The 22,258-nt window shown below is 52.5% G+C and overlaps 1 protein-coding gene across 1 annotated transcript; it reads left to right on the top strand.

Annotated features, from left to right (window-relative positions):
• Window positions 1-574: 574 nt before the first annotated feature.
• POLR2A (RNA polymerase II subunit A) lies at window positions 575-21,180 on the top strand. The gene is made up of 29 exons (XM_040243487.1): window positions 575-1,066; window positions 7,939-8,071; window positions 8,214-8,350; window positions 8,455-8,628; window positions 8,795-9,076; window positions 9,387-9,548; window positions 9,657-9,877; window positions 10,048-10,180; window positions 10,652-10,776; window positions 10,870-11,080; window positions 11,822-12,031; window positions 12,116-12,284; window positions 12,473-12,567; window positions 12,692-12,895; window positions 13,024-13,246; window positions 13,654-13,837; window positions 14,218-14,389; window positions 14,484-14,589; window positions 14,675-14,880; window positions 16,013-16,237; window positions 16,378-16,624; window positions 16,920-17,020; window positions 17,837-17,941; window positions 18,031-18,213; window positions 18,443-18,646; window positions 18,799-18,985; window positions 19,095-19,208; window positions 19,365-19,514; window positions 19,617-21,180. Exons 1-29 carry the CDS (start codon window positions 974-976, stop codon window positions 20,750-20,752), a joined length of 5,892 nt encoding a protein of 1,963 aa, XP_040099421.1. The 5' UTR covers window positions 575-973; the 3' UTR covers window positions 20,753-21,180.
• The last annotated feature ends 1,078 nt before the right edge of the window (window positions 21,181-22,258 follow it).

Below are 22,258 nucleotides of genomic sequence, written 5' to 3'. Positions count from 1 at the left end.
CCACTAGAGGCCAGGAGATGCCCACCCGTCCCAGGAGGCCGCTCGACAGCTATCAGCTACTTCCGGACCAGCAATCGGCCTCGCCATCTTGATCTGTTCTTGCATATTCAGAGAGATTACTGCATATTCATGAACAAGAATGGCCCCTGCACTCCCCCACTCCGGGAAGCCACTTGGGAGGATCCGACGGGCCCCGCCTCCTTCATTACCGATTCTCAGAACAGACCATTTTCCAGCGTGGGGGATTATATTAATAAGAAACTTTAGCGAAAGATGAAACCGCAAGCCAAACTAGAATAAAACTGGCCTATATTTATCCTCGAATCTGTAAACCTTAAACCTCGGTGCTGGAGGGAGTAACGAAGGGAGGCGGTGGGGTAAAAAAGTTCCCTTCCCCATCGTCGTTTCAAAAAGTCACCCAGCCAGTGAGCTGAGAAGCGACGAAACCGACTCGAGCGCGCGCCCCGTGCACGCCGGCGCAGGCGGCCCCGTAGCGCAAAGGAGGGCGGGAAAGGAAGGGGCGGGGGAAGCTGGGGCGAATCTATAAAAGGCGTCATTCGGCCAGTTCTCTCCTCAGAAGCGCCGAGAGCGCGGCCGGGACGGTTGGAGAAGAAGGCGGCTCCCGGAAGGGGGAGAGACAAACTGCCGTAACCTCTGCCGTTCAGGAGCCCGGTTACTTATTTATTCGTTTCCCTTTTTCTTCTTCTTCCCCCGAAACCTTTTCCTTTCCCTTCCTCTTTTTTTTCTTTTTGAGAGACGGAAAAATCTCCGCAAAGGCGGAGGGGAGCTCCTTTCACCCCTTTTCGTTTCCCCGCCTCCTTCCCTCCCCCACCTTTCCCTCCTCCGGCTTTTTCCTCCCAACTCGGGGAGGTCCTTCCCAGCGGCCGCCCGGACGGGGTCTGAGCGCCTAGGTGGAGGCGGCGCAGGCTTTTTGTACTGAGGTTTGCGCCTGCGCAGCGCGCCTGCCTCCGCGATGCACGGGGGTGGCCCCCCCTCCGGGGACAGCGCATGCCCGCTGCGCACCATCAAGAGAGTGCAGTTCGGAGTCCTCAGTCCGGATGAACTGGTAAGCGGCTCTGCCCTCCCACTGCTCCTCCCTCCCGCATCGCGGGCGGGGCTTGACGATAGCCGTGGAAACTTGGCCTTTCTCCTGCCCAAGGGGACCGGATGGCTTAGGGGCGCCAAGGCAGTGCTGGGTCCAGCCTCGGCTAGCCAGAGTTAAATTTTCCTAGGGGGTCAGCAAGTTTAGTGCTGTGTCCGAGCTGGGGGCCTGGCAACAGGAGGGGCTGGAGGGTGAGCAGGAGGGAGAGAAGGGGGGTGATAGGCTCCACCCCGCAGTCACCAACCTTAAATGAGATGACACGAATGCTAAGAGGCCTTTACAAGTTTGGATGAGAAGTCGAGCCCCCAATATTTTTCCCTCCCCCTGTTACAAATGTTAACTGAGTAGCTGCTACGTAGTAGGCAGAACAGACGCTGGGGATACAGAACGGAAAAAGACGAGGACCCTATCTTCTAGAATCTAGAGCACTTTCTTTGAGAAGGGGCAGGGAAGACAGACAATAAACACGAGTAAATGAACAAGATAATTCTGTTAAGGGCAAATGCCTTGAGTAAAGTGAAACGGTGTTACGCGATGGATAGTAAATGAAGTGAGGCTTCTTTAGATGGGGTGGTGTCAGGGTCTGGAAAGGCCCGAGATGACATTACCCGAATAATGAGAAGCAGCCAGTCTCCTAGACCACAGGTTCTTGGACAAGAGCTTTTCAGGCAGAAGAAAGAGTAAGTGCAAAGGGCCTGAGGGAGGGTGTGCCCTGGAAGCTGAAAAGTGACCAGGGTGGCTGGGGTTTAGTGGTGAGAAGGAGAGTGTTACTGAACCATTGCTGGAGACACATGAGGTGGGGCAGGCCAGGTGGGATATTGTAAATCATGGTGAGGAATCCAGATTTCATTCTGTTTTCAATAGGAAGCTATTGGAGAATTTATAAGCAGGAGAGTGATATCAAATTTACATTTAAAAAACAATGACTAGTTTGATTGTTCTATGAAGAACTGACTGGGGAGGAAAACTAAGAGTGGAAGCAGGAGGAACCAGGTAGGAGGGAGGGCTATGGGTGAATCAGACTCCTTTGTGGAATGAACTGGAGGAAGCCAGTGAGCTGGAAAGAATGGAATTGAATAGCTCTGTGGATGGAGACAATTTTGCTAGAGGCAGGGGGGCTCAGCTATAGGAAAGCTGTGCCAGGAATTAGAATGTCCTGAACTCAGACCACACAGAATAAATTCCAGATGGAGTGAGGTTGATGTCTAAAAACCAAAACTATAAAGCACTCAAAAAGGATAGACAGCTTTTGGGGGCTGATACCAGGGGGAAACTGAGGAATGAGTGAATTATGGGTAAATTTTATTGAGTGCCTGTTATGTGATAGGCACCCAGCTAAGCATTTTATCTACAAAGAAGAACAAGGCAAACTTAAAAATAAGAGCCACTTCTGTTTGTCAGCGACACCATGAACAGCTGAAAAACAGATTGGGAAACCGTATTTGCAACGTGACGGACAAGGTTAGGTTCCTTAATGTATAAGGAACACTTAGAAATCAGGAAGGCACAAATCTAGATAAAAGGATCAAGGTTACGAATAGGCAGTGCGTAGAAATACTACAAATGGCCAATAGAAATATTCAACTTACTAATAAAAAATATGCAAATTAAACACAAACTTTTTTTTCTTACCCTATTTTTCCCTGTTGACAAAAGCACTGGGAAATAGGCATGCTTACACAATTTTTGGTAGGGATAGATTGGTGTATAACCTTCTTGGAGGACAGTCTGACAGTGTGGATTGTTTAATATGCATATTATTTGGCCCAGGGCTGCACTTGTATAAGTTTATCCTTAAAGAAAAGACTATTAATGTCTCTCCTGGTTCAGCAAGCAAGGGAGGGCTCCACAGTGCATCCAGTGGCTCCCGCCCTTAACCCCAAAGCCATCTTTTTGACTCTTCCCTTTCTCCCAGCCTCTGCTCAGTCTGTCCGCCAGTCTGTTGGTTCTGCCTTTTAAAATGGGGTGGAATCCAGTCATTTGTGACTGGCTCAGCCACCATGGTTCACCTCACCATCGTCTTTCCCATGGGGTGCCACGGTAGTCCCAGACCCTAGTTGTTTCTCTTAGAGTTTGCAGAGCAGCTAGAGAGATCTTTTCATCGTATCTCTCCCCTGCATGGAATTCTCTTCAAAGGATCCAGACTCCTTACTCTGTTCTGTGAGGTCCTGTGCTTTCTGACCCCTGCTGACCTCTCCATCTCATTCCCAATCTCCTTTTTGCTCTTTAACGTCCCTGACCTGCTGGTTGATCCAGAACTAGGAGCTCATTCCTGCCTCAGGGATTTTATTATTCACTGTTCCTACTGCTTAGAAAAGCATTGCTCAGACCTCTGCGAGTCTGTTCCTTTGTGTCAGTATGTTTTCTGCTCAGATGTCCTATCCTTAGCCGCTGTTCCCCAACCACCCTATTTAAGTAGCATCTTTTTGCATTCTCTAACCCCCAGTCTTGACTTTATTCTCCTTCATAGCTAGTCAGTACTTGAAAGGATTAGTTTTTTTTGTTTCTTACTTCCTGAATAGAATGTAAATTTCATGTAGAACTTTGTTATTCCCCTCTCTTCCTCCAGCATCTCAAATAGTGCCTGGCACATAATAGACATGTAGTAAAAGTTACTGGAATAAATGGGTTAACGAATAGTTGGACAGGTACATAAAAATACACATAGAAGGAGTTTTACTGCACATTGTAAATGATACTGTTTGAAATTATAAGTCACGTAAGTATTTGCTACTAGGAATTCTGTTTAACAAAACAGGGTTTATTATAATAGAATAAGACTCTCTTAATAGGTTAAGTCCCCTGACTCCCTATTTGCAAACTCCTGAGGCACTGCAGCACCCACAGGGATCCAGTGGGAGATTTTTAAATTTTCAGGAGAAGCAGAGCTCATCTGCCTGTCGCCTTGGGAACCACTTGATTGGGGAGCTTTCTTTTCAGCATTGCTGCTAAGTCACTTCAGTCGTGTTTGACTCTGTGCGACCCCATAGATGGCAGCCTACCAGGCTCCTCTGTCCCTGGGATTCTCCAGGCAAGAACACTGGAGTGGGTTGCCATTTCCTCCTCCAGTGCATGAAAGTGAAAAGTGAAAGTGAAGTCCCTCAGTCATGTCCGACTCTTAGCGACCCCACGGACTACAGCATACCAGGCTCCTCTATCCATGGGGTTTTCCAGGCAAGAGTACTGGAGTGGCTTGCCATTGCCTTCTCCCTTTCAGCATTAGATGGCGCCAGATCCCTTTCGATGACGTCATATCTGTGAAGCTGGGGTTTTAGCAGTTGGGAAATACTGGGCAAGAATCAGTGTGGAACCAGAGATAATCGTGGTATCTGATTTTAAGATTTGAGAAGCGTGGTGTGCAACAGGTGTCATAAGTAATTGTGGTTATTCTGGATAACCACATAAAACCAATAACATAAAATTTGTTATTTTATAAATAAAAATGTTATTTTAATACATTAAAATTTGTCTCAGTTTTTGTGTATTGTTTTTTCAAAGGGCTATTAAGCTGCTCATGTAAATCGTTACTAGGTTGTTTGGATCTGGGTATTTAACAAGTGGATCTCTTGGCTGTGAGAGGTAGTGAGGCAGTAAGGGCATTGTGAACGGCTAAAGTTTAGGAATCTGGAAAAAGGAAAAGCTTTCTCAACAGTATGCACAATGAGGCTCCGTTTGTGGAAGAATGGGAATATATTTGCATTTTTTGAAAAGCATGGAAGGCTGTTCACAAAATTTCACAGGCATCATCTCTGGTACGTAGGCTTTTGCAAGACTTGATTTTGGTCTGCAAGGCTTACCGGCTTGCCATTTATATCATGCTTCGTGTTAGAGGGAATAACAAAGTTCCACTTAGGCCTGGAGAAGCCTCTTGGGGCACAGATAGTATTAAAGGTAAAATGTTTTCCAGACTTCTTGACAGTAGTGTATGTGTTGAAATAGAGAGGGCCCTTAGGCTGACTGTAAGACACATCAGTCGTCTTTTCTGTTTGAGGAAGGTGTGGGTAAGGTGTGGGCTGTTGTCGCGAAGGGCTTCCCTGGTGGCTCAGAGGGTAAAGCGTCTGCCTGCAATGCAGGAGACCCGGGTTCAATCCCTGGGTCAGGAACATCCCCTGGAGAAGGAAATGGCAACCCACTCCAGTACTCTTGCCTGGAAAATCCCATGCAGCAAGTGTTCACTGAGCCCCTACCCTGTGCTGGTTCCTTTACTAAACAAATGAAACATGATCCTTGCCCTCAAGGATTACAGTCCAGTGGGAGAGACAGATGTGTAAGCAAGTAATTAACGTTGGGCTGAGAACTTTGCTGGGGTGTAGATAAGGCTAGGAAGAGTTGAGAATGCTCTCTAAAGAGGTGACATTTGAACTGGGCCTTGAGAATAAGTTTGCTGGAAAGGAGAGCATGTGAAGGAAAGGAATTTTGAGAAATCTATTGTAGTTGGAGCAGAAGTGTTGAGCCCTTGGAAGTCAAACCTTTACCATATGGGCAGTGCGAACCGATAGATGAAGGATTGGGGGCTGAAGTCTTTTGTGTGTAATCCAAAATATAACTTAGGTATATCCAGGACAGCCCCTGGTCCACTCTCAATGTCTGGAAGCAGAGGGAGTCTTGAGAAGGTGGCTGGTTTGGTGAGCGTGGACTTGGAGCAGAGGGACGTGAAAAGCCTTGAGTGTGATTTCCTTTAGGTCTGTCTCTAGTGACCTCTGGCAGCCAGATTCAGGCCAGCTCCTGCTTCGCTGTGTTTCATTCAAGGCAAGCAAACTCTTCTGTTGTGTGTCTCATGAGACACGATGCAGCTGATGGCATCTGGCTTCGTGAATTTCGTCAGCACAGGACCTGTCTCCTTGAGGTTTCATCAGGTCATCTGGATGAGCATTGTGGATGTTCAGAACCTCCTAGCCCTGGATCTGTAGACCACTACCCAGCAGTGGCTAATCAGATTCCTTATGAGAGGATCATTGGTTTAACTGTAAGGGAACAGCCTTTCTCTTTCAAGGTCTTTGAGGGCACTTCCCTGCAGTGGAAGGTCCTAAGCAGTTTAGCTCAGTTTCACATGATCCAGGAGAATAGAGGAAAGCTACCTGCCCAAGAGAGGCTTAGAGTCTATGAGGAAGACAAACCCCGACAGATAACTTCATTGTGTTATGAGATGTGCAGTGACGGAGGGGTGTGGAAGCAAGGGAGGGGCACCGTTCTCCCTGGGGAGGCTGTGTAAAGGCTTTCCGGAAGAAGCAGTGCCTGAGCTGAGTCTTTTATTTTTTCAATTATTACTTTTTGGTCTTTGTTGCCGTGCACGGGCTTAGTTGCCCAGCAGCATGTGGGATCTTAGCTTCCCAACCAGGGATCGAACCCGTGATCCCTGCATTGGAAGGTGAATTCTTAACCACTGGACTACCAGGGAAGTCCCTGTATCATATTTTAGATTCCACGTATGAGTGATATCATATGGTATTTGTCTTTCTGTGTTTGACTGACTTCACTTGATATGATTATCTTTAGGTCTGTTCATGTTACTGCAAGTGGCATTATTTCATTTTTCATAACTTAGTAATATTCCGTTGTATATACGTATCACATCATCTTTAGCCATTCATCCGTTGGTGAGCGTTTAGGTTGTCTTGGCTGTGGTGAGTCGTGCTCTGGGTGTCCTGGAGTCTAACTGCCTGTTTCCGCTGTGGTACCGTAGGCTGATGAGCAGGTCTGGAATCAGAGAGCCGGATTCGACTCCTGCCGGCTCCTTGAGATTGAGGCCTTGGGCAGTCGCTTTATAGCCTCAGGTTGCTCATGGCAAAGAGCAGGAATTCACTAACAGCAGGTTCGTGGTTGGGGTTAGACAGCCACGGTACATTAGGTATGTTTAGTGCCTGGCATGAAGTTGACACTCAGACTAGAAGCTTTTATTACATTCTTCTGAGTTCTTCTCTGTGGAAGTTTAGTGGACCAAAGCTTAACCAATTGTAAAGTTTCTGGTTTTCAGTGTGTGAAAAGTTGCCATGGGTTTCCTTGAACAGCTCAGAGCCGAAGTCTCTTCTCAAGTTGTACCTGTTTCCGAGCTCTGCCTTCTCTCCCATTCCTCCGCTGAATTGGTCCCATTGAGTCCTGGCTGTACCTTCCCCAGGATTCTCACCAAGGGCCAAAACCCTCAAGCCATCTCTTGAGGCTCCAGAGTTCACTCTGAAAATTTTCTGTGCTCCAGACAGTTTTCACCAACTCTTTGCTCTAGCGCCCCCTCCTTCTGTCTTATCCTAAAATGTCTGAATGTAGAAGGGGTTCAGGCTGGCCCAAGCCCTTGAGAAAGAGGAGGTGACAAGGATATAGGCAAAGAGTGCCTAACTTTAGGAGGTGAGGTTAGAGTTGACAAGGCATGTCTTGGGGCAGCATACCTGGGCTGTCAAGGTGTGGGTGGTCATATGGGAAAGTTCCTGCCAGGGACCCCAATTCTGGCCTTGGTTTCAGCTTTGGGAAACAAACAAGGCATTGATTTTTTCCCTTTTCTTTCCCCCTTTTGCGGTTAAATTCTATGGATGACAGTGGCCTAGAATTCAACCCAGAGGAATGAATAGTGTGGGTGGAGCTCAGAGCTGCCCACACACTGGTCTGCATGCCCTGTCCCACTCAGAAGGTGGCTGGAATGAGCTTCTGACTTGTGGTATTTGACTTTGGCATTTTCAGAATCAAATATCACACACACTGACCTCCCAGTCTTCTCAGTCCAAGCTAAACCTGCTCAGCTCTTTTGTAAGTAGTTGAGGGTCCTTTGAGGCCTCGGTATAGAGTTCACCAGCCATGAAATCTGAAAAGTAGGGATTCAGTTTAGTATTGGCCTTTCTTTTCCACAGAAGCGAATGTCTGTGACAGAGGGCGGCATCAAATACCCAGAGACGACCGAGGGAGGCCGCCCCAAGCTCGGGGGGCTGATGGATCCGAGGCAGGGGGTGATTGAGAGGACGGGCCGCTGCCAAACCTGTGCAGGTGAGCGGCGGGGCGTCTGGCGTGGACCCTGGAGGGAGGGAGAGGCTTGCCTCGCAGAGAACTGGGGCTGAGCGGGGAAGCCCAGAGACCTGGTCTCTGAGGTGAGTGCTGGAAGGAACATGGCGCGTGTGTTTTCCCACAGGAAACATGACAGAGTGTCCTGGCCACTTTGGTCACATTGAGCTGGCCAAGCCTGTGTTCCACGTTGGCTTCCTGGTCAAGACTATGAAAGTTTTGCGCTGTGTCTGCTTCTTCTGCTCCAAGTTGCTTGTGGACTCTGTGAGTGGGAGACAGGCTCTGGCCAGGGGGAAGGGTTGCTGCGGGGTGGTAGGGAGGCAGGGGAGAGGCCCCAACTGACCCCACTCTGTCTGCTCTGTTCCCAGAACAACCCGAAAATCAAGGACATCTTGGCTAAGTCCAAGGGGCAGCCCAAGAAGCGGCTCACACATGTCTATGACCTCTGCAAGGGGAAAAACATCTGCGAGGGCGGGGAGGAGATGGACAACAAGTTTGGTGTGGAGCAGCCTGAGGGCGATGAAGATTTGACCAAAGAAAAGGTAGCTGGGGCTGCCCAGACTGTTGGGGGCAGGCGAGGTGCAGGGTGGTCTTGGAGGGGGAAAAGGGAGAAGGCAGCAGAAGCGGCAGGACCTGAAGGTCACAGAAGAGCGACGGGCTGGCAAACCCACCCTCTGGGCTCTGATGGCCTCTCTGTCCCATTGGTAGGGCCACGGTGGCTGCGGTCGGTACCAGCCCCGGATCCGGCGCTCCGGCCTGGAGCTATATGCAGAATGGAAGCATGTCAATGAGGACTCTCAAGAGAAGAAGATCCTGTTGAGCCCCGAGCGGGTGCATGAGATCTTCAAGCGCATCTCCGACGAGGAGTGCTTTGTCCTGGGCATGGAGCCGCGCTACGCCCGGCCTGAGTGGATGATTGTCACCGTGCTGCCCGTGCCCCCGCTCTCCGTGCGGCCCGCTGTCGTGATGCAGGGCTCTGCCCGCAACCAGGTCAGCAGCTGTGGGGCCTGCCTTCATAGCTAGGCTGGGTATCTGGGCAAAGGTGTGTGTGGGAGTGGGGTGGGGAAGGTGTGCGGGGTGCCAGACAGATCATCCTGGCCTGAAGACACCTGCCACTTGCTGGCTGTATGACCTTTAGTGAGCCCCTTAAGGAGGTTAAAGCCCATCAAGGTTCTCTGGATCTGTGAGCCGAGAGCCCAGAGCTGCCACCCAGGGTGGTGGTAGGGGGCAGGGGTGAGAGACGCTGTATGCTGGCACGTGCAGGGTGGCTGGACGGTGACAGTGCTGACCTCTGCCTTAGGACGACCTGACCCACAAACTGGCCGACATTGTCAAGATCAACAATCAGCTTCGGCGCAATGAGCAGAACGGCGCAGCTGCCCATGTCATCGCTGAGGACGTGAAGCTCCTCCAGTTCCACGTGGCCACCATGGTGGACAATGAGCTGCCTGGCTTGCCTCGTGTGAGTCAGCAGGGTCCCCGAGCCTGGAGGCTGGGAGAAAGGGGAGGGGCCCAGGGTGGGGGCCAGTGCTGACTGCTGGGGTGCCCCCCGCCCTTTGTCTCCTCACAGGCCATGCAGAAGTCTGGGCGTCCCCTCAAGTCCCTGAAGCAGCGATTGAAGGGGAAGGAAGGCCGTGTGCGTGGGAACCTGATGGGCAAGCGTGTGGACTTCTCAGCCCGCACTGTCATCACCCCCGACCCCAACCTCTCCATTGACCAGGTCGGCGTGCCACGCTCCATTGCCGCCAACATGACCTTTGCGGAGATCGTCACCCCCTTCAACATTGACAGGTGTGCCCAGTTCAGAAGCCCTGCCTGGAGGGGCCAGGAAGACAGCGGTGCTCTCCCAACTTTGAGAGAGCTTTGAAGTTGAGACATTCAAGTGCCACTTGTGGCCTTGGGGGAGGAGTAACGGCAGGGCTTTTTGGAGAGTGATTTATTCATTCCACCTCTCTCCTTAGACTTCAGGAACTAGTGCGCAGGGGGAACAGCCAGTACCCGGGAGCCAAGTACATCATCCGGGACAACGGTGATCGCATTGACCTGCGTTTCCACCCCAAGCCCAGTGACCTTCACCTGCAGACTGGCTACAAGGCACGTAACAGGCTGGGGGTCCGGCTGGAACGGGCCAGCTGAGGCTGTCCTGTTTTATTAGAGTCTGTCTTTCAGAAAGGCTCCTGCTGTCCCAGGCAAGCTTGTAGCTGCCAGCTGCTGGCGTTGGCAGTGGGGGTGGGGGTCACAAAAACCCACGGGTAGTGTGAGGGACACATGGCAGGAACGGGAGATTGGCGGGGGTGGGGGGGGGTGCCTGGAGCAAAAGGTTTCATGGTCAGAGCACCTTGAGGTTTTGTCCCCCAGCAGACTTCCCTGAGGTTTGAGTACTGTGTCTTCGTTTTCTCTGATAACCTGGAATCTGGCCTAGGACCTGGCCCAGAGCAGGTGCTTAGTGAGCATTTTAAGTGAAATGACACCACAGCGCGCCTGTCTCGAGCATCTCAGGCCACTGTGACTTCACTCTTAGCACTCCTCCTTGACTGAGGTTTCTCCCGCCTCTCACCTCCCTAGGTGGAACGGCACATGTGTGATGGGGACATTGTTATCTTCAACCGGCAGCCAACTTTGCACAAAATGTCCATGATGGGTCATCGGGTTCGCATCCTGCCCTGGTCCACTTTTCGCTTGAATCTTAGGTCCGTCTGCCTGCTGAGTGAGGTGGTGGGTCTGGGCTGCTCCCTGGGTTTCACTGGAGTGTCTCCCCGACTCACCCTCCTCTTTCACTGTAGCGTGACAACTCCATACAATGCTGACTTCGACGGGGATGAGATGAACTTACACCTGCCGCAGTCCCTGGAGACGCGGGCTGAGATCCAGGAGCTGGCCATGGTGCCACGCATGATTGTCACCCCCCAGAGCAATCGTCCGGTCATGGGCATTGTGCAGGACACATTGACTGCAGTGCGCAAATTTACCAAGAGGGATGTCTTCCTGGAGCGGGTGTGTGATCTGGGACAGGTGGAGGCGGGGAGAACCTGACCTGGGTGGGCAGGGCCCAGCACAGCAATGGCACCCCACTCCCGTACTCTTGCCTGGAAAATCCCATGGATGGAGGAGCTTGGTAGGCTGCAGTCCATGGGATCACTAAGAGTCGGACACGACTGAGTGACTTCACTTTCACTTTTCACTTTCATGCATTGGAGAAGGAAATGGCAACCCACTCCACTGTTCTTGCCTGGAGAATCCCAGTAACCGGGGAGCCTGGTGGGCTGCTGTCTGTGGGGTCGCACAGAGTCAGACATGACTGAAGCGACTTAGCAGCAGCAGCAGCAGACCTGTATGTGAGACAGTGGAAGGGAACGGGCTTAGCAAAGATCAAGGCCGAAAACAGTACATGGCCTTAGCTCCATGTTTAGTTTCTTAAAATGTTGTGTAATTTCAGATATCCTCTGGAAAGTAAAGGCAAAGAGAGAAATAAGACTTTGTTAAAATTCTATTTCTTTTTCTTTTGTCTTTATTTTCTAATTATTAAAAGTAGTTTGTAGTTACTGTTTAAAGAAAAGACTGAAATTTTGAGCTATCACAGTGAATTTTTTCAGTGAAAGTTTGGCAGAGACTTCTTTGCCACTTTTTGCCTCTAAAATCTGGCTTTCCCCCTTTGGCAGGGAGGCCTCCCCTGGCATTCACAAGTGTGGATGCCTGCAGTTCTGACTTGTGTCTCTCTTATTATTTTCCTCCCAGGGGGAGGTGATGAACCTCCTGATGTTCTTGTCCACGTGGGATGGGAAGGTCCCACAGCCAGCCATCCTGAAGCCCCGGCCCCTGTGGACGGGGAAGCAGATCTTCTCCCTCATCATACCCGGCCACATCAACTGTATCCGCACCCATAGCACCCACCCCGATGATGAGGACAGCGGCCCTTACAAGCACATCTCTCCCGGGGATACTAAGGTGGGGCCTGGCTTCCTGATGCAACGGGCAGGGCTTCAGACCCGGGAGCACCAGCAGGGGCCATGAGCAGTGCTCTCTCTGCAGGTGGTGGTGGAGAATGGCGAGCTGATCATGGGCATCTTGTGTAAGAAGTCTCTGGGCACGTCGGCCGGCTCCCTGGTCCACATCTCTTACCTTGAGATGGGTCACGACATCACTCGCCTCTTCTACTCCAACATTCAGACTGTCATCAACAACTGGCTCCTCATTGAAGGTAAGTCTAGGGCTCCACCAAGTTCTGTCTACAAATCCTGTCTCTCTCACTGCTGACTGCTCTTCTCCCCTCCCCTTCTCTTTCCTCCTTGGCTTTGGTTCCCTCCATCTATGCTCTTGGCTGTGAGTCCGTCTCATGTTTCTTGGGAACCCAAAGAAGGTGTTGCTGATGCTTCTCCTCATTTCCAGGTCATACCATTGGCATTGGGGACTCCATCGCTGATTCTAAGACTTACCAAGACATTCAGAACACTATTAAGAAGGCCAAGCAGGATGTAATAGAGGTGAGAGCAGATGCTGGGTAGAGACTGAACCAGGGCCTCCCAGTGGCTTTGAACTGAGGAGGAGTGAAAGGGACCAGCAGAGGTCAATGTCCCCCTGAGAGTTGTGCCTCCTACTTTGCACCAGGTCATTGAGAAGGCACATAACAATGAGCTGGAGCCCACGCCAGGGAACACCCTGCGGCAGACATTTGAGAACCAGGTGAACCGCATTCTCAACGATGCCCGAGACAAGACCGGCTCCTCCGCCCAGAAATCACTGTCTGAATACAACAACTTTAAGTCTATGGTCGTGTCTGGGGCCAAAGGTTCCAAGATCAACATCTCCCAGGTGGGGAGCCTTTTTTTTCCAGGAGAAGGTCCCTTGGAGGTGGGAGGAGGAAAGGAGGGGTGTCCTGCTAGGGGGGTGCACTGAGAAACTCGAGGGAGGGGATGCAGCCCAGCTTTTCTGTTCCCCAGGTCATTGCTGTCGTCGGGCAGCAGAACGTGGAGGGCAAGCGGATCCCATTTGGATTCAAGCACCGGACCCTGCCTCACTTCATCAAAGATGACTATGGGCCTGAGAGCCGAGGCTTTGTGGAGAACTCCTACCTGGCCGGCCTCACGCCCACCGAGTTCTTCTTCCATGCCATGGGGGGCCGTGAGGGGCTGATCGACACAGCTGTCAAGACTGCTGAGACTGGTGAGGCCCCAACCACCAGCCAGTCCCAGAGAGAAGCCCAGGCAGAGAAAGCCTTGGGGGTTTGAGTGGGGTTCTCAGGTTGAAGTCTTCAGTCTCCAGGGAAGTCATTTTGGCCTCTCTGGACAGACCAGAGACTGAAGGTTAAGAGTCAGGCAGACCTGGCTGCACTGTGGCATTCCATGTCATGAGGATGGAGCCTGAGGCTCTCTGCTCCTGACCAGTCACGTGGGGATGGTTCCTCGGGGTCTCTACTGGGCCCTGGTTTCATCTGGTGGTGGTGGGCATGGCTTTTCCTGAGGGGCCACCAGCTGGCTCCCTTGAGCACCAGAGTGGCCAGCAGCACTCTTCCTAAGGTAGAGAGGCTCCTGTTCTTGCTCCGGGCCCCTCAGTTGATTCTCTGCTCCCAGGGTACATCCAGCGGCGGCTGATAAAGTCCATGGAGTCGGTGATGGTGAAGTACGACGCCACCGTGCGCAACTCCATCAATCAGGTGGTGCAGCTGCGCTATGGCGAGGATGGCCTGGCGGGCGAGAGTGTCGAGTTCCAGAATCTGGCCACCCTCAAGCCTTCCAACAAGGCTTTTGAGAAGAAGTGAGGAGGCGGCTGGCGGGTGGTTGTTGCCCCTGGGGCTCAGGGCCAGGGTTGTAGGAGTCCCTGTCTCCCCCCGAAGCCCCCCAAGGTGAGATCACCTGGACGGTATCTTGCAGTGAACCCTTAACCTTATTATGCTGCTTCCCCACCTCTGTGGCAGCAGCCACGTGATGGGAGAGGGTGGACAGAGAGCTGAGACTTTGGGGCCTGGTGTTGGTGCAGAGCAAGCCCAGAGGGCAGGCACAAGCTCAGGGCTGCTAGAGGGCCTTGGCTCTGGATCTCATTTCCCTCCCAAGATTCTTCACAGCCTGGCCCATAGGAGGAGTCACACCCTGTTCTGGCTGGGATCTTCACCCTGACTCCACCCCTGCCACCTGCAGGTTCCGCTTTGATTACACCAATGAGAGGGCCCTGCGGCGCACCCTGCAGGAAGACCTAGTGAAGGATGTGCTGAGCAACGCACACATTCAGAATGAGCTAGAACGAGAATTTGAGCGGATGCGTGAGGACCGGGAGGTGCTCAGAGTCATCTTCCCAACTGGCGACAGCAAGGTGTGTGTGGGCACGAAGGGCTGGGCTGGAGAGGGGCTGGCCCTGCACAGCTGGCCCTGACTTGGGGTCCTGCCTCCCTGCCCTCCTGCCCTAGGTTGTCCTCCCCTGCAACCTTCTGCGCATGATCTGGAACGCTCAGAAGATCTTCCACATCAACCCTCGCCTTCCCTCTGACCTGCACCCCATCAAGGTGGTAGAGGGTGAGTAGCTGCCATGGAGCCACCAGGCCAGGCTCTGCTGGCAAATCCTGGTCTACAAGCTCTTTATCTCTTGCTTGGCCCCCAGGCGTCAAGGAGTTGAGCAAGAAGCTGGTGATTGTGAATGGGGACGACCCCCTGAGCCGGCAGGCCCAGGAGAACGCCACCTTGCTCTTTAACATCCACCTGCGGTCCACGCTGTGTTCTCGCCGCATGGCCGAGGAGTTCCGGCTCAGTGGAGAGGCTTTCGACTGGCTGCTTGGAGAGATCGAGTCCAAGTTCAACCAAGCCATTGTGAGTCCTGTACTCCTCACCCCAGCCTCAATTCTCTCTTTTGACCTGTTGACTTCTCTGGGCTGTGAGAACCTCCCACCTCTGCCCACAGCTGCCTGATAGAGTTCTCCTTCATTGAGACACTGCTGTGAACCAGGTCCTGTGTTGGGGGCTTTATTTCTGTATTTCTCAGGAGTCTTAAGACGACCCTCAGAGAGGAGGGGGTTGTTAGTGTTGTTAGTTCCATGTTGCAGAGATAGCTGCTGAGCCTTCAAGAGGTAAATGCATAAAAGATGCTCAACATGATCAGTCATCAGGGAAATGCAACTGAGAGCCACAGTGAGATTCCACTTCATGTCCGTAGGATGACTGAAAGAAAAAGTGACAAGTGTTGGTGAGGGTGGGGGAGAAATCGCAGCTCTTGCACATTTCTGGAGGGGCGTTGCAACTGCTTTGGAAAACAGTCTGGCAGTTTCTCTAGAGTTTAAACATAGAGTTACCATCTGACCCAGCAATTTTATTCCTAGGAGCAACCCCAAGAAGCATGTGTCCACACAAAAACCTGTTGCAGGTGTTCACAGCAGTTTATTCATAGTAGCCAAGCAATGGAAACAACCTAAATGTGCATCCATTGATGAAGGATAAACAAGACAAGAGCGTATTATTTTGTGAAAAAGTAGTGAGTTGTCAAGCCGGAAAAAGACTGTGATCAACCTTAAAGAATAGTATTACTAAGGAAGAAAGCCTGTTTGAAAAGGCTACATACTATATGATTCCAATTAAAAGATTATCATTTGTGGTATGTGATTAAAAGACTGTTATCAAGTGAATATTTACCTCACAGTTTTGATAAGCACTGCATGCTAATTGTGAGGTAAATATTCACTTGATAAAAATGAAGGTTTTAGATGGCATAGTCCCTTTTCCTGGGTGTGCAGCCCACTGGGCACTGAATGGTATGTGTAAATGGAAATGCTGTCTGAGGAAGGGGATGATCAAATAAGACTCTGAACTTTAAGTCTCTCCCTTTTTCAAATGCTTCTGTCCAGCCCTGACAGCACCTCATTCTTGTTCACTGGGGGTGGTGGGCTGGGGGTAGGCAGGCGGATTTGCTCTTCTGAGAGCAGCTCTTCTTTCTCCCCATCATCCCCAGGCCCATCCGGGGGAAATGGTGGGAGCTCTGGCTGCACAGTCCCTCGGAGAACCTGCCACCCAGATGACCTTGAACACCTTCCACTATGCTGGTGTGTCGGCCAAGAACGTGACTCTGGGTGTGCCCCGACTTAAGGAGCTCATCAACATTTCCAAGAAGCCAAAGACCCCCTCACTTACCGTCTTCCTACTGGGCCAGTCTGCTCGAGATGCGGAGAGAGCCAAGGTGGGACTTGGGTAATGGGTTTCTGGGTGGGAGGAGGAGGGGACCCCTTCCTTTCAATGAGGGTTTGGAATTCCCTCTCCAGAGGGGTTTGAAGAGGCCTTCGGAGCCACCTGAATGTCAAGAATCCCTCTTTCCCCCAGGATATTCTGTGCCGCTTGGAACACACAACATTGAGGAAGGTGACCGCCAACACGGCCATCTACTATGACCCCAACCCCCAGAGCACAGTGGTGGCCGAGGATCAGGAGTGGGTGAATGTCTACTATGAGATGCCTGACTTTGATGTGGCCCGAATCTCCCCCTGGCTTTTGCGGGTGGAGCTGGACCGGAAGCACATGACTGACCGGAAGCTGACCATGGAGCAGATTGCCGAAAAGATCAACGCTGGTGAGGCCAGGAAGTCCTGCCCGGGCTCCCCTCGCTCCCCATCCTGTCCCTGCGCTCTCATCCCAGACCTGCCGCCCATACCCACCAACCTCCAGGCACTGGTTCTACTTCGCCAGGGCACCTCTTTTCCAGGTCCCTTCTGCGCTGCCTTTTCCTCCTCCTGCTTTCCCCACCCTCCTTCTGGAAGGGTTCTGTGAGGAGGGGGAAGCCAAACGAAAGCCCGCTGGGGAGCACTGTGGGCACCGCAAATGGCCGTAGCCCTGCAGCTGCCGTCTGCCTCGCTCACTCTCCTCAGGTTTCGGTGACGACTTGAATTGCATCTTTAACGATGATAACGCAGAGAAGCTGGTGCTCCGGATCCGCATCATGAACAGTGATGAAAACAAGATGCAAGAGGTAAAGGGGACCCAGGCAGAAACTTTGTGTCAGACACAGAAAACCATTAAATCTGGTTCCTGACCATGGAAATTAAAATGAAGGCAGCACTGAGTGCCAGCCACACCATCTGAAGTGGAGATGGAGGGTGGCTCACAATGATTTTCAAAAGTTCCAGCAGCAAAAAATCTATCAAATGTGAAATAGTGGCACATGGATAAACAGCTGGTGTTGATGTGGGGGTGTCCCCGTAGCCCGGTCACCTGGCTGTCTCCTCCCCGAGGGCAGGTCAGACAGTAGGAACGGCTGCATCCTTGGGAAGGTGGGGTAACAGTGCCTCTAACGAGACCCAGGAAAATGCTCGACCGGTGACTTCACTCCTGGGCATGGCTCCTGAAACATTGTTGGGCAGATGTGGATGCCTGGCGCTTTTAATAATAAAAGCTCAGAGCTTCCTATGAACTGGCAGAGAGTGGCTAACACGTGGATACGTCTTGAGCGAGGACTATACACCTCTGTTCCGTGGGGTCACGCGTCAAGGCATTGGTGGGTGGGTGGCGGGTGTGCGACAAGGACCAGGACGAGAGTGGAGGCGCCATGTGCTTGGTTCCCGCCCTGGGAGTGCCCAGAGGGTGGGAATGGTGTCAGGCTGGAGGAGTGTGGCTGTCTTCTCTGAGGTTCCTTTAAACACCATGGTAAAAACATGTTAGAAAGTAACCTTATTGGAAGGAAGCAGGTAGGTCTGGGCCAAGCCCAGCTCTGTAGCTCAGGCTGTGGTCCGGGGTGAGGCCAGGGGAGGCGGAGGATTCTCAGAGGCCTGACTCGCTTCTGCTGCAGGAGGAAGAGGTGGTGGACAAGATGGACGACGACGTCTTCCTGCGCTGCATCGAGTCCAACATGCTGACGGACATGACCCTGCAGGGCATAGAGCAGATCAGCAAGGTCAGCCGGCCATGCCCACTGCGCGTCCACCCCTGCACCCTCCTCCCACCGCCACCCGCCCAGCCTGAGCTTGCTCTGCCCCTTGCCAGGTGTACATGCACTTGCCGCAGACCGACAACAAGAAGAAGATCATCATCACAGAGGACGGGGAGTTCAAGGCCCTGCAGGAGTGGATCCTGGAGACGGACGGCGTGAGCCTGATGCGCGTGCTGAGTGAGAAGGATGTGGACCCTGTGCGCACCACATCCAACGACATCGTGGAGATCTTCACGGTGAGCCCTGCGAGCCGGTACCCCGCCGACTTCTGGACCCCCTGGGTCTCGGGCAGTGGTTGTGGTCCATGCCCGCCCTTCAGGGCATTTCTCTGATCTGGTTGTTTCATGGCTGAATCCACTTTTGCATTTGGGCTTCATGGACTCCTGACTGGATCTGGGTGCTGGTAGCAGTGGGCGGGGAGCAGAGTTACCGGGTCTTGAGGCTTCCCCTGCATCTGCACGCCAGGTGCTGGGCATTGAGGCCGTACGGAAGGCCCTGGAGCGGGAGCTGTACCACGTCATCTCCTTCGACGGCTCCTACGTCAATTACCGGCACTTGGCTCTCCTGTGTGACACCATGACCTGTCGTGGCCACTTGATGGCCATCACTCGCCACGGAGTCAACCGCCAGGACACTGGACCTCTCATGAAGTGCTCCTTTGAGGAAACGGTACGAGAGACGTGCTGAGTAGGTGGGGAGGAGGGCTGGCTGTGGGAGGAGGGCCTCCTTGGCTGAGTGATGGGCCTTGGTGCGGTTTTTCCTCTGTTGGGTGGGACGTGGGGGGTGGGGTGTGACAGCGTGCCCCCTCTTCCGAGGTTTAGGTGGACGTGCTCATGGAAGCAGCTGCGCACGGAGAGAGTGACCCCATGAAGGGGGTGTCCGAGAACATCATGCTGGGCCAGCTGGCTCCGGCTGGCACCGGCTGTTTTGACCTCCTGCTCGATGCAGAGAAGTGCAAGTACGGCATGGAGATCCCCACCAATATCCCCGGCCTGGGGGCTGCCGGACGTGAGTATGAGGGTCTGCGAGGTGGAGGTGGGAGCGGGGAGGCCTTGGGTGGGAGGGCAGCCAGGCCCCGGGTGTTCTTCTTCACGAGTCACCACGTGCCTCTCTGCAGCCACCGGCATGTTCTTCGGCTCGGCCCCCAGTCCCATGGGAGGAATTTCTCCAGCCATGACACCCTGGAACCAGGGTGCAACCCCAGCCTACGGCGCCTGGTCCCCCAGTGTTGGTGAGTGGCTGCCTGGAAAGACAGCCCTCTGGGTGGTTCAGAGGGTGGATGGGCTGGGCTCGTGAGCGGTTCCCATGTGGGGTGCTGGAGCCCATGGAGCTCTGGGAAGGTGTGGGGCTCCAGCTCTGGTTTTAACAAACGTCTCTCTCTTTGCAGGGAGTGGGATGACCCCGGGAGCAGCAGGCTTCTCTCCCAGTGCTGCCTCAGACGCCAGCGGGTTCAGCCCTGGCTATTCCCCGGCCTGGTCTCCCACACCAGGCTCCCCGGGCTCCCCAGGCCCCTCAAGCCCGTATATCCCCTCACCAGGTGAGTGGTCCTTGTCTGTCAAGGCCAAGTTCATTTTCTCCTTGGTCTTGCCTTCTGGATGAATCTCTCATCACTTAACACCTCTCTGCTTCTCTCCCACAGGGGGTGCCATGTCTCCCAGCTACTCCCCGACATCACCTGCCTATGAGCCCCGCTCCCCTGGAGGCTACACACCCCAGAGTCCCTCTTACTCCCCCACTTCCCCTTCCTACTCCCCTACTTCTCCATCCTACTCTCCAACCAGCCCCAACTACAGCCCCACGTCACCCAGCTACTCACCCACTTCTCCCAGCTACTCACCCACGTCTCCCAGCTATTCACCCACGTCTCCCAGCTACTCGCCCACTTCCCCCAGCTACTCTCCCACATCACCTAGCTACTCTCCCACCTCGCCCAGCTACTCTCCCACCTCGCCCAGTTACTCGCCCACCTCGCCCAGCTACTCGCCCACCTCGCCCAGCTACTCGCCCACTTCGCCCAGCTACTCACCGACATCTCCAAGCTATTCACCAACATCGCCAAGCTACTCTCCAACTTCTCCAAGTTACTCACCCACTAGTCCTAACTATTCTCCAACCAGTCCCAATTACACCCCGACGTCACCCAGCTATAGCCCAACGTCACCAAGTTACTCACCTACTAGTCCCAACTACACACCAACAAGCCCCAACTACAGCCCAACCTCTCCAAGCTACTCTCCAACTTCACCCAGCTACTCCCCAACCTCGCCAAGCTACTCTCCTTCAAGCCCGCGATACACACCACAGTCTCCCACCTACACCCCCAGCTCGCCCAGCTACAGCCCCAGCTCGCCCAGCTACAGCCCGACTTCACCAAAGTACACCCCAACCAGTCCTTCCTATAGCCCCAGCTCACCAGAGTACACCCCCACCTCCCCCAAGTACTCACCTACCAGCCCCAAATATTCACCCACCTCCCCCAAGTACTCACCTACCAGCCCTACCTACTCACCCACCACCCCGAAATACTCACCCACATCGCCTACTTACTCACCAACCTCTCCTGTCTACACCCCAACCTCCCCCAAGTATTCACCCACCAGCCCCACCTACTCCCCCACCTCCCCCAAGTACTCACCCACCAGCCCCACCTACTCCCCCACCTCCCCCAAAGGCTCTACTTACTCGCCCACCTCCCCCGGCTACTCGCCCACCAGCCCTACCTATAGCCTCACTAGTCCAGCCATCAGCCCGGATGACAGTGATGACGAGAACTGAGGGTGAGCTGTGCGCAGCGGCACCTGGCTAGGTGGAGGGCGGCCTCGAGGTACCCTGCTGCTCTGCTCCCCTGTGGGGTACAGCCCCAGTCTGGCTCCCTTGTACATAGCTCCTTGTGACCGTCCCCTGTTGAGGCTCCAGGCCCACTTCCGCTGGGGCTTTTGTTTTGTTCTCTACTTGTGCTATCTCAGAACCCACTCACCCTCTGTGGTGGTCTCCTTCCTGCCCCACTACCCCAGGCCTGTCCCCAAATCAAACATCCTTCTCGCTGTGGCTTGACTGGGGATAAAGGGTATTTTCACTTCTTAGGGGTAGGTCCAGCTCTGGGTCGTCACATCTGATCCTCGGGAAGAACAAAGCGAAAGCTGCCTTTTGTCTGTTATTTTATTTTTTGAACTTTAAATAAAGTTTACTAGTTTTGACCAAAAGTGTGTCTGTTGAGTGGTTTAGCAGGAGGCAAGAACACCCAGGCTCGACTCCCTGCCTGGGCTGCTGTTGCCTTTCCAGTGTCGAGGCTGATCCCTGCTAGTGGCCAGGGGCAGGAACCAAGCACAGACAGTACATTCTTTCACCGAACGAACTGCGCGGCAGGCATTGCTCTGTCTTGGCTTTGGGGTCGAACAAATAGGCCTCGTCCTGCTTTAAAACAACATTGACATAACATCTTTTTCAGCACTTCTACTGATTGTCATATTGTATGGGCTTCCCTGGTGGCTCAGTGGTAAAGAATCTGCCTGCCAATGTAGGAGACTAGGGTTCAATCCCTGGGTCAGGAAGATACCCAGAAGGATATGGCAACCTACTCCAGTATTCTTACCCAGGAAGTTCCCTGGACAGAGGACCTTGGTAGGTGATAGGCCATGGGGTGGCCAAAGAGTTGGGCACGACTTAGCAATTAACAGAAGACATAATTTTAGAAAAGTACACAGAGGTGTAGTACAGAAGCAGAAAAGTTATTACTCTTACCATCGCCACCAGGAGGCATGTTTTGTTTGGGTATTTTTCTTAGATGATTCTCAAGTCACTTCTGATCAGTCTTTGTTTTGGCCTCAAACCAACAATGAGATTATGAATACTAGGGTAGTTTTTAAAGCTGAAGTTAAAGGACTTGCTGATAATTTTCTTGTTTTTTTTTTTTTGATAATTTTCTATTTTCAGTTGGCCATGTCATATTTTGTTTCATGAGTTGTTTTTTAACTTCTTATTTTGGCCACACAGCTTGTGGGATCTCAGTTCCCTGACCAGGGATTGAACCCCAGGTCCCTGGCAGTGAAAGCCCAGAATCCTCACTACTAAGCCATCTGCGAACCCTCTGAAGTATTTCAAATAGTTTGGAAAGTAACATGGCCAAGATCTATTTACTAAGATTATAGATGGTGGATACCATTTTGCAATATTTAATCCAGGTCTTAAATTAATTTGTTTTGATAGATGACTGTTTCTAATGACTTTAAAATTTATTGAAGGATAATTGCTTTACAGAATTTTGTTGTTTTCTGTCAAACC

The sequence above is a fragment of the Oryx dammah genome, unplaced genomic scaffold (assembly GCF_014754425.2).
Source record: "Oryx dammah isolate SB20612 unplaced genomic scaffold, SCBI_Odam_1.1 HiC_scaffold_8, whole genome shotgun sequence".
Taxonomy (NCBI): domain Eukaryota; kingdom Metazoa; phylum Chordata; class Mammalia; order Artiodactyla; family Bovidae; genus Oryx; species Oryx dammah.
Note: the sequence above shows the minus strand (reverse complement) of the source record. Positions and strands in the feature narration are given on the sequence as shown.

Bases quoted from the DNA above. Each gene is read 5' to 3' on its own strand.
- POLR2A (XM_040243487.1), top strand. From the start codon at position 974: ATGCACGGGGGTGGCCCCCCCTCCGGGGACAGCGCATGCCCGCTGCGC. The intron at 9,077-9,386 runs GTCAGCAGCTGT...CCTCTGCCTTAG, and splicing joins AGGGCTCTGCCCGCAACCAG to GACGACCTGACCCACAAACT. The intron at 14,590-14,674 runs GTGAGTAGCTGC...CTTGGCCCCCAG, and splicing joins CCCCATCAAGGTGGTAGAGG to GCGTCAAGGAGTTGAGCAAG.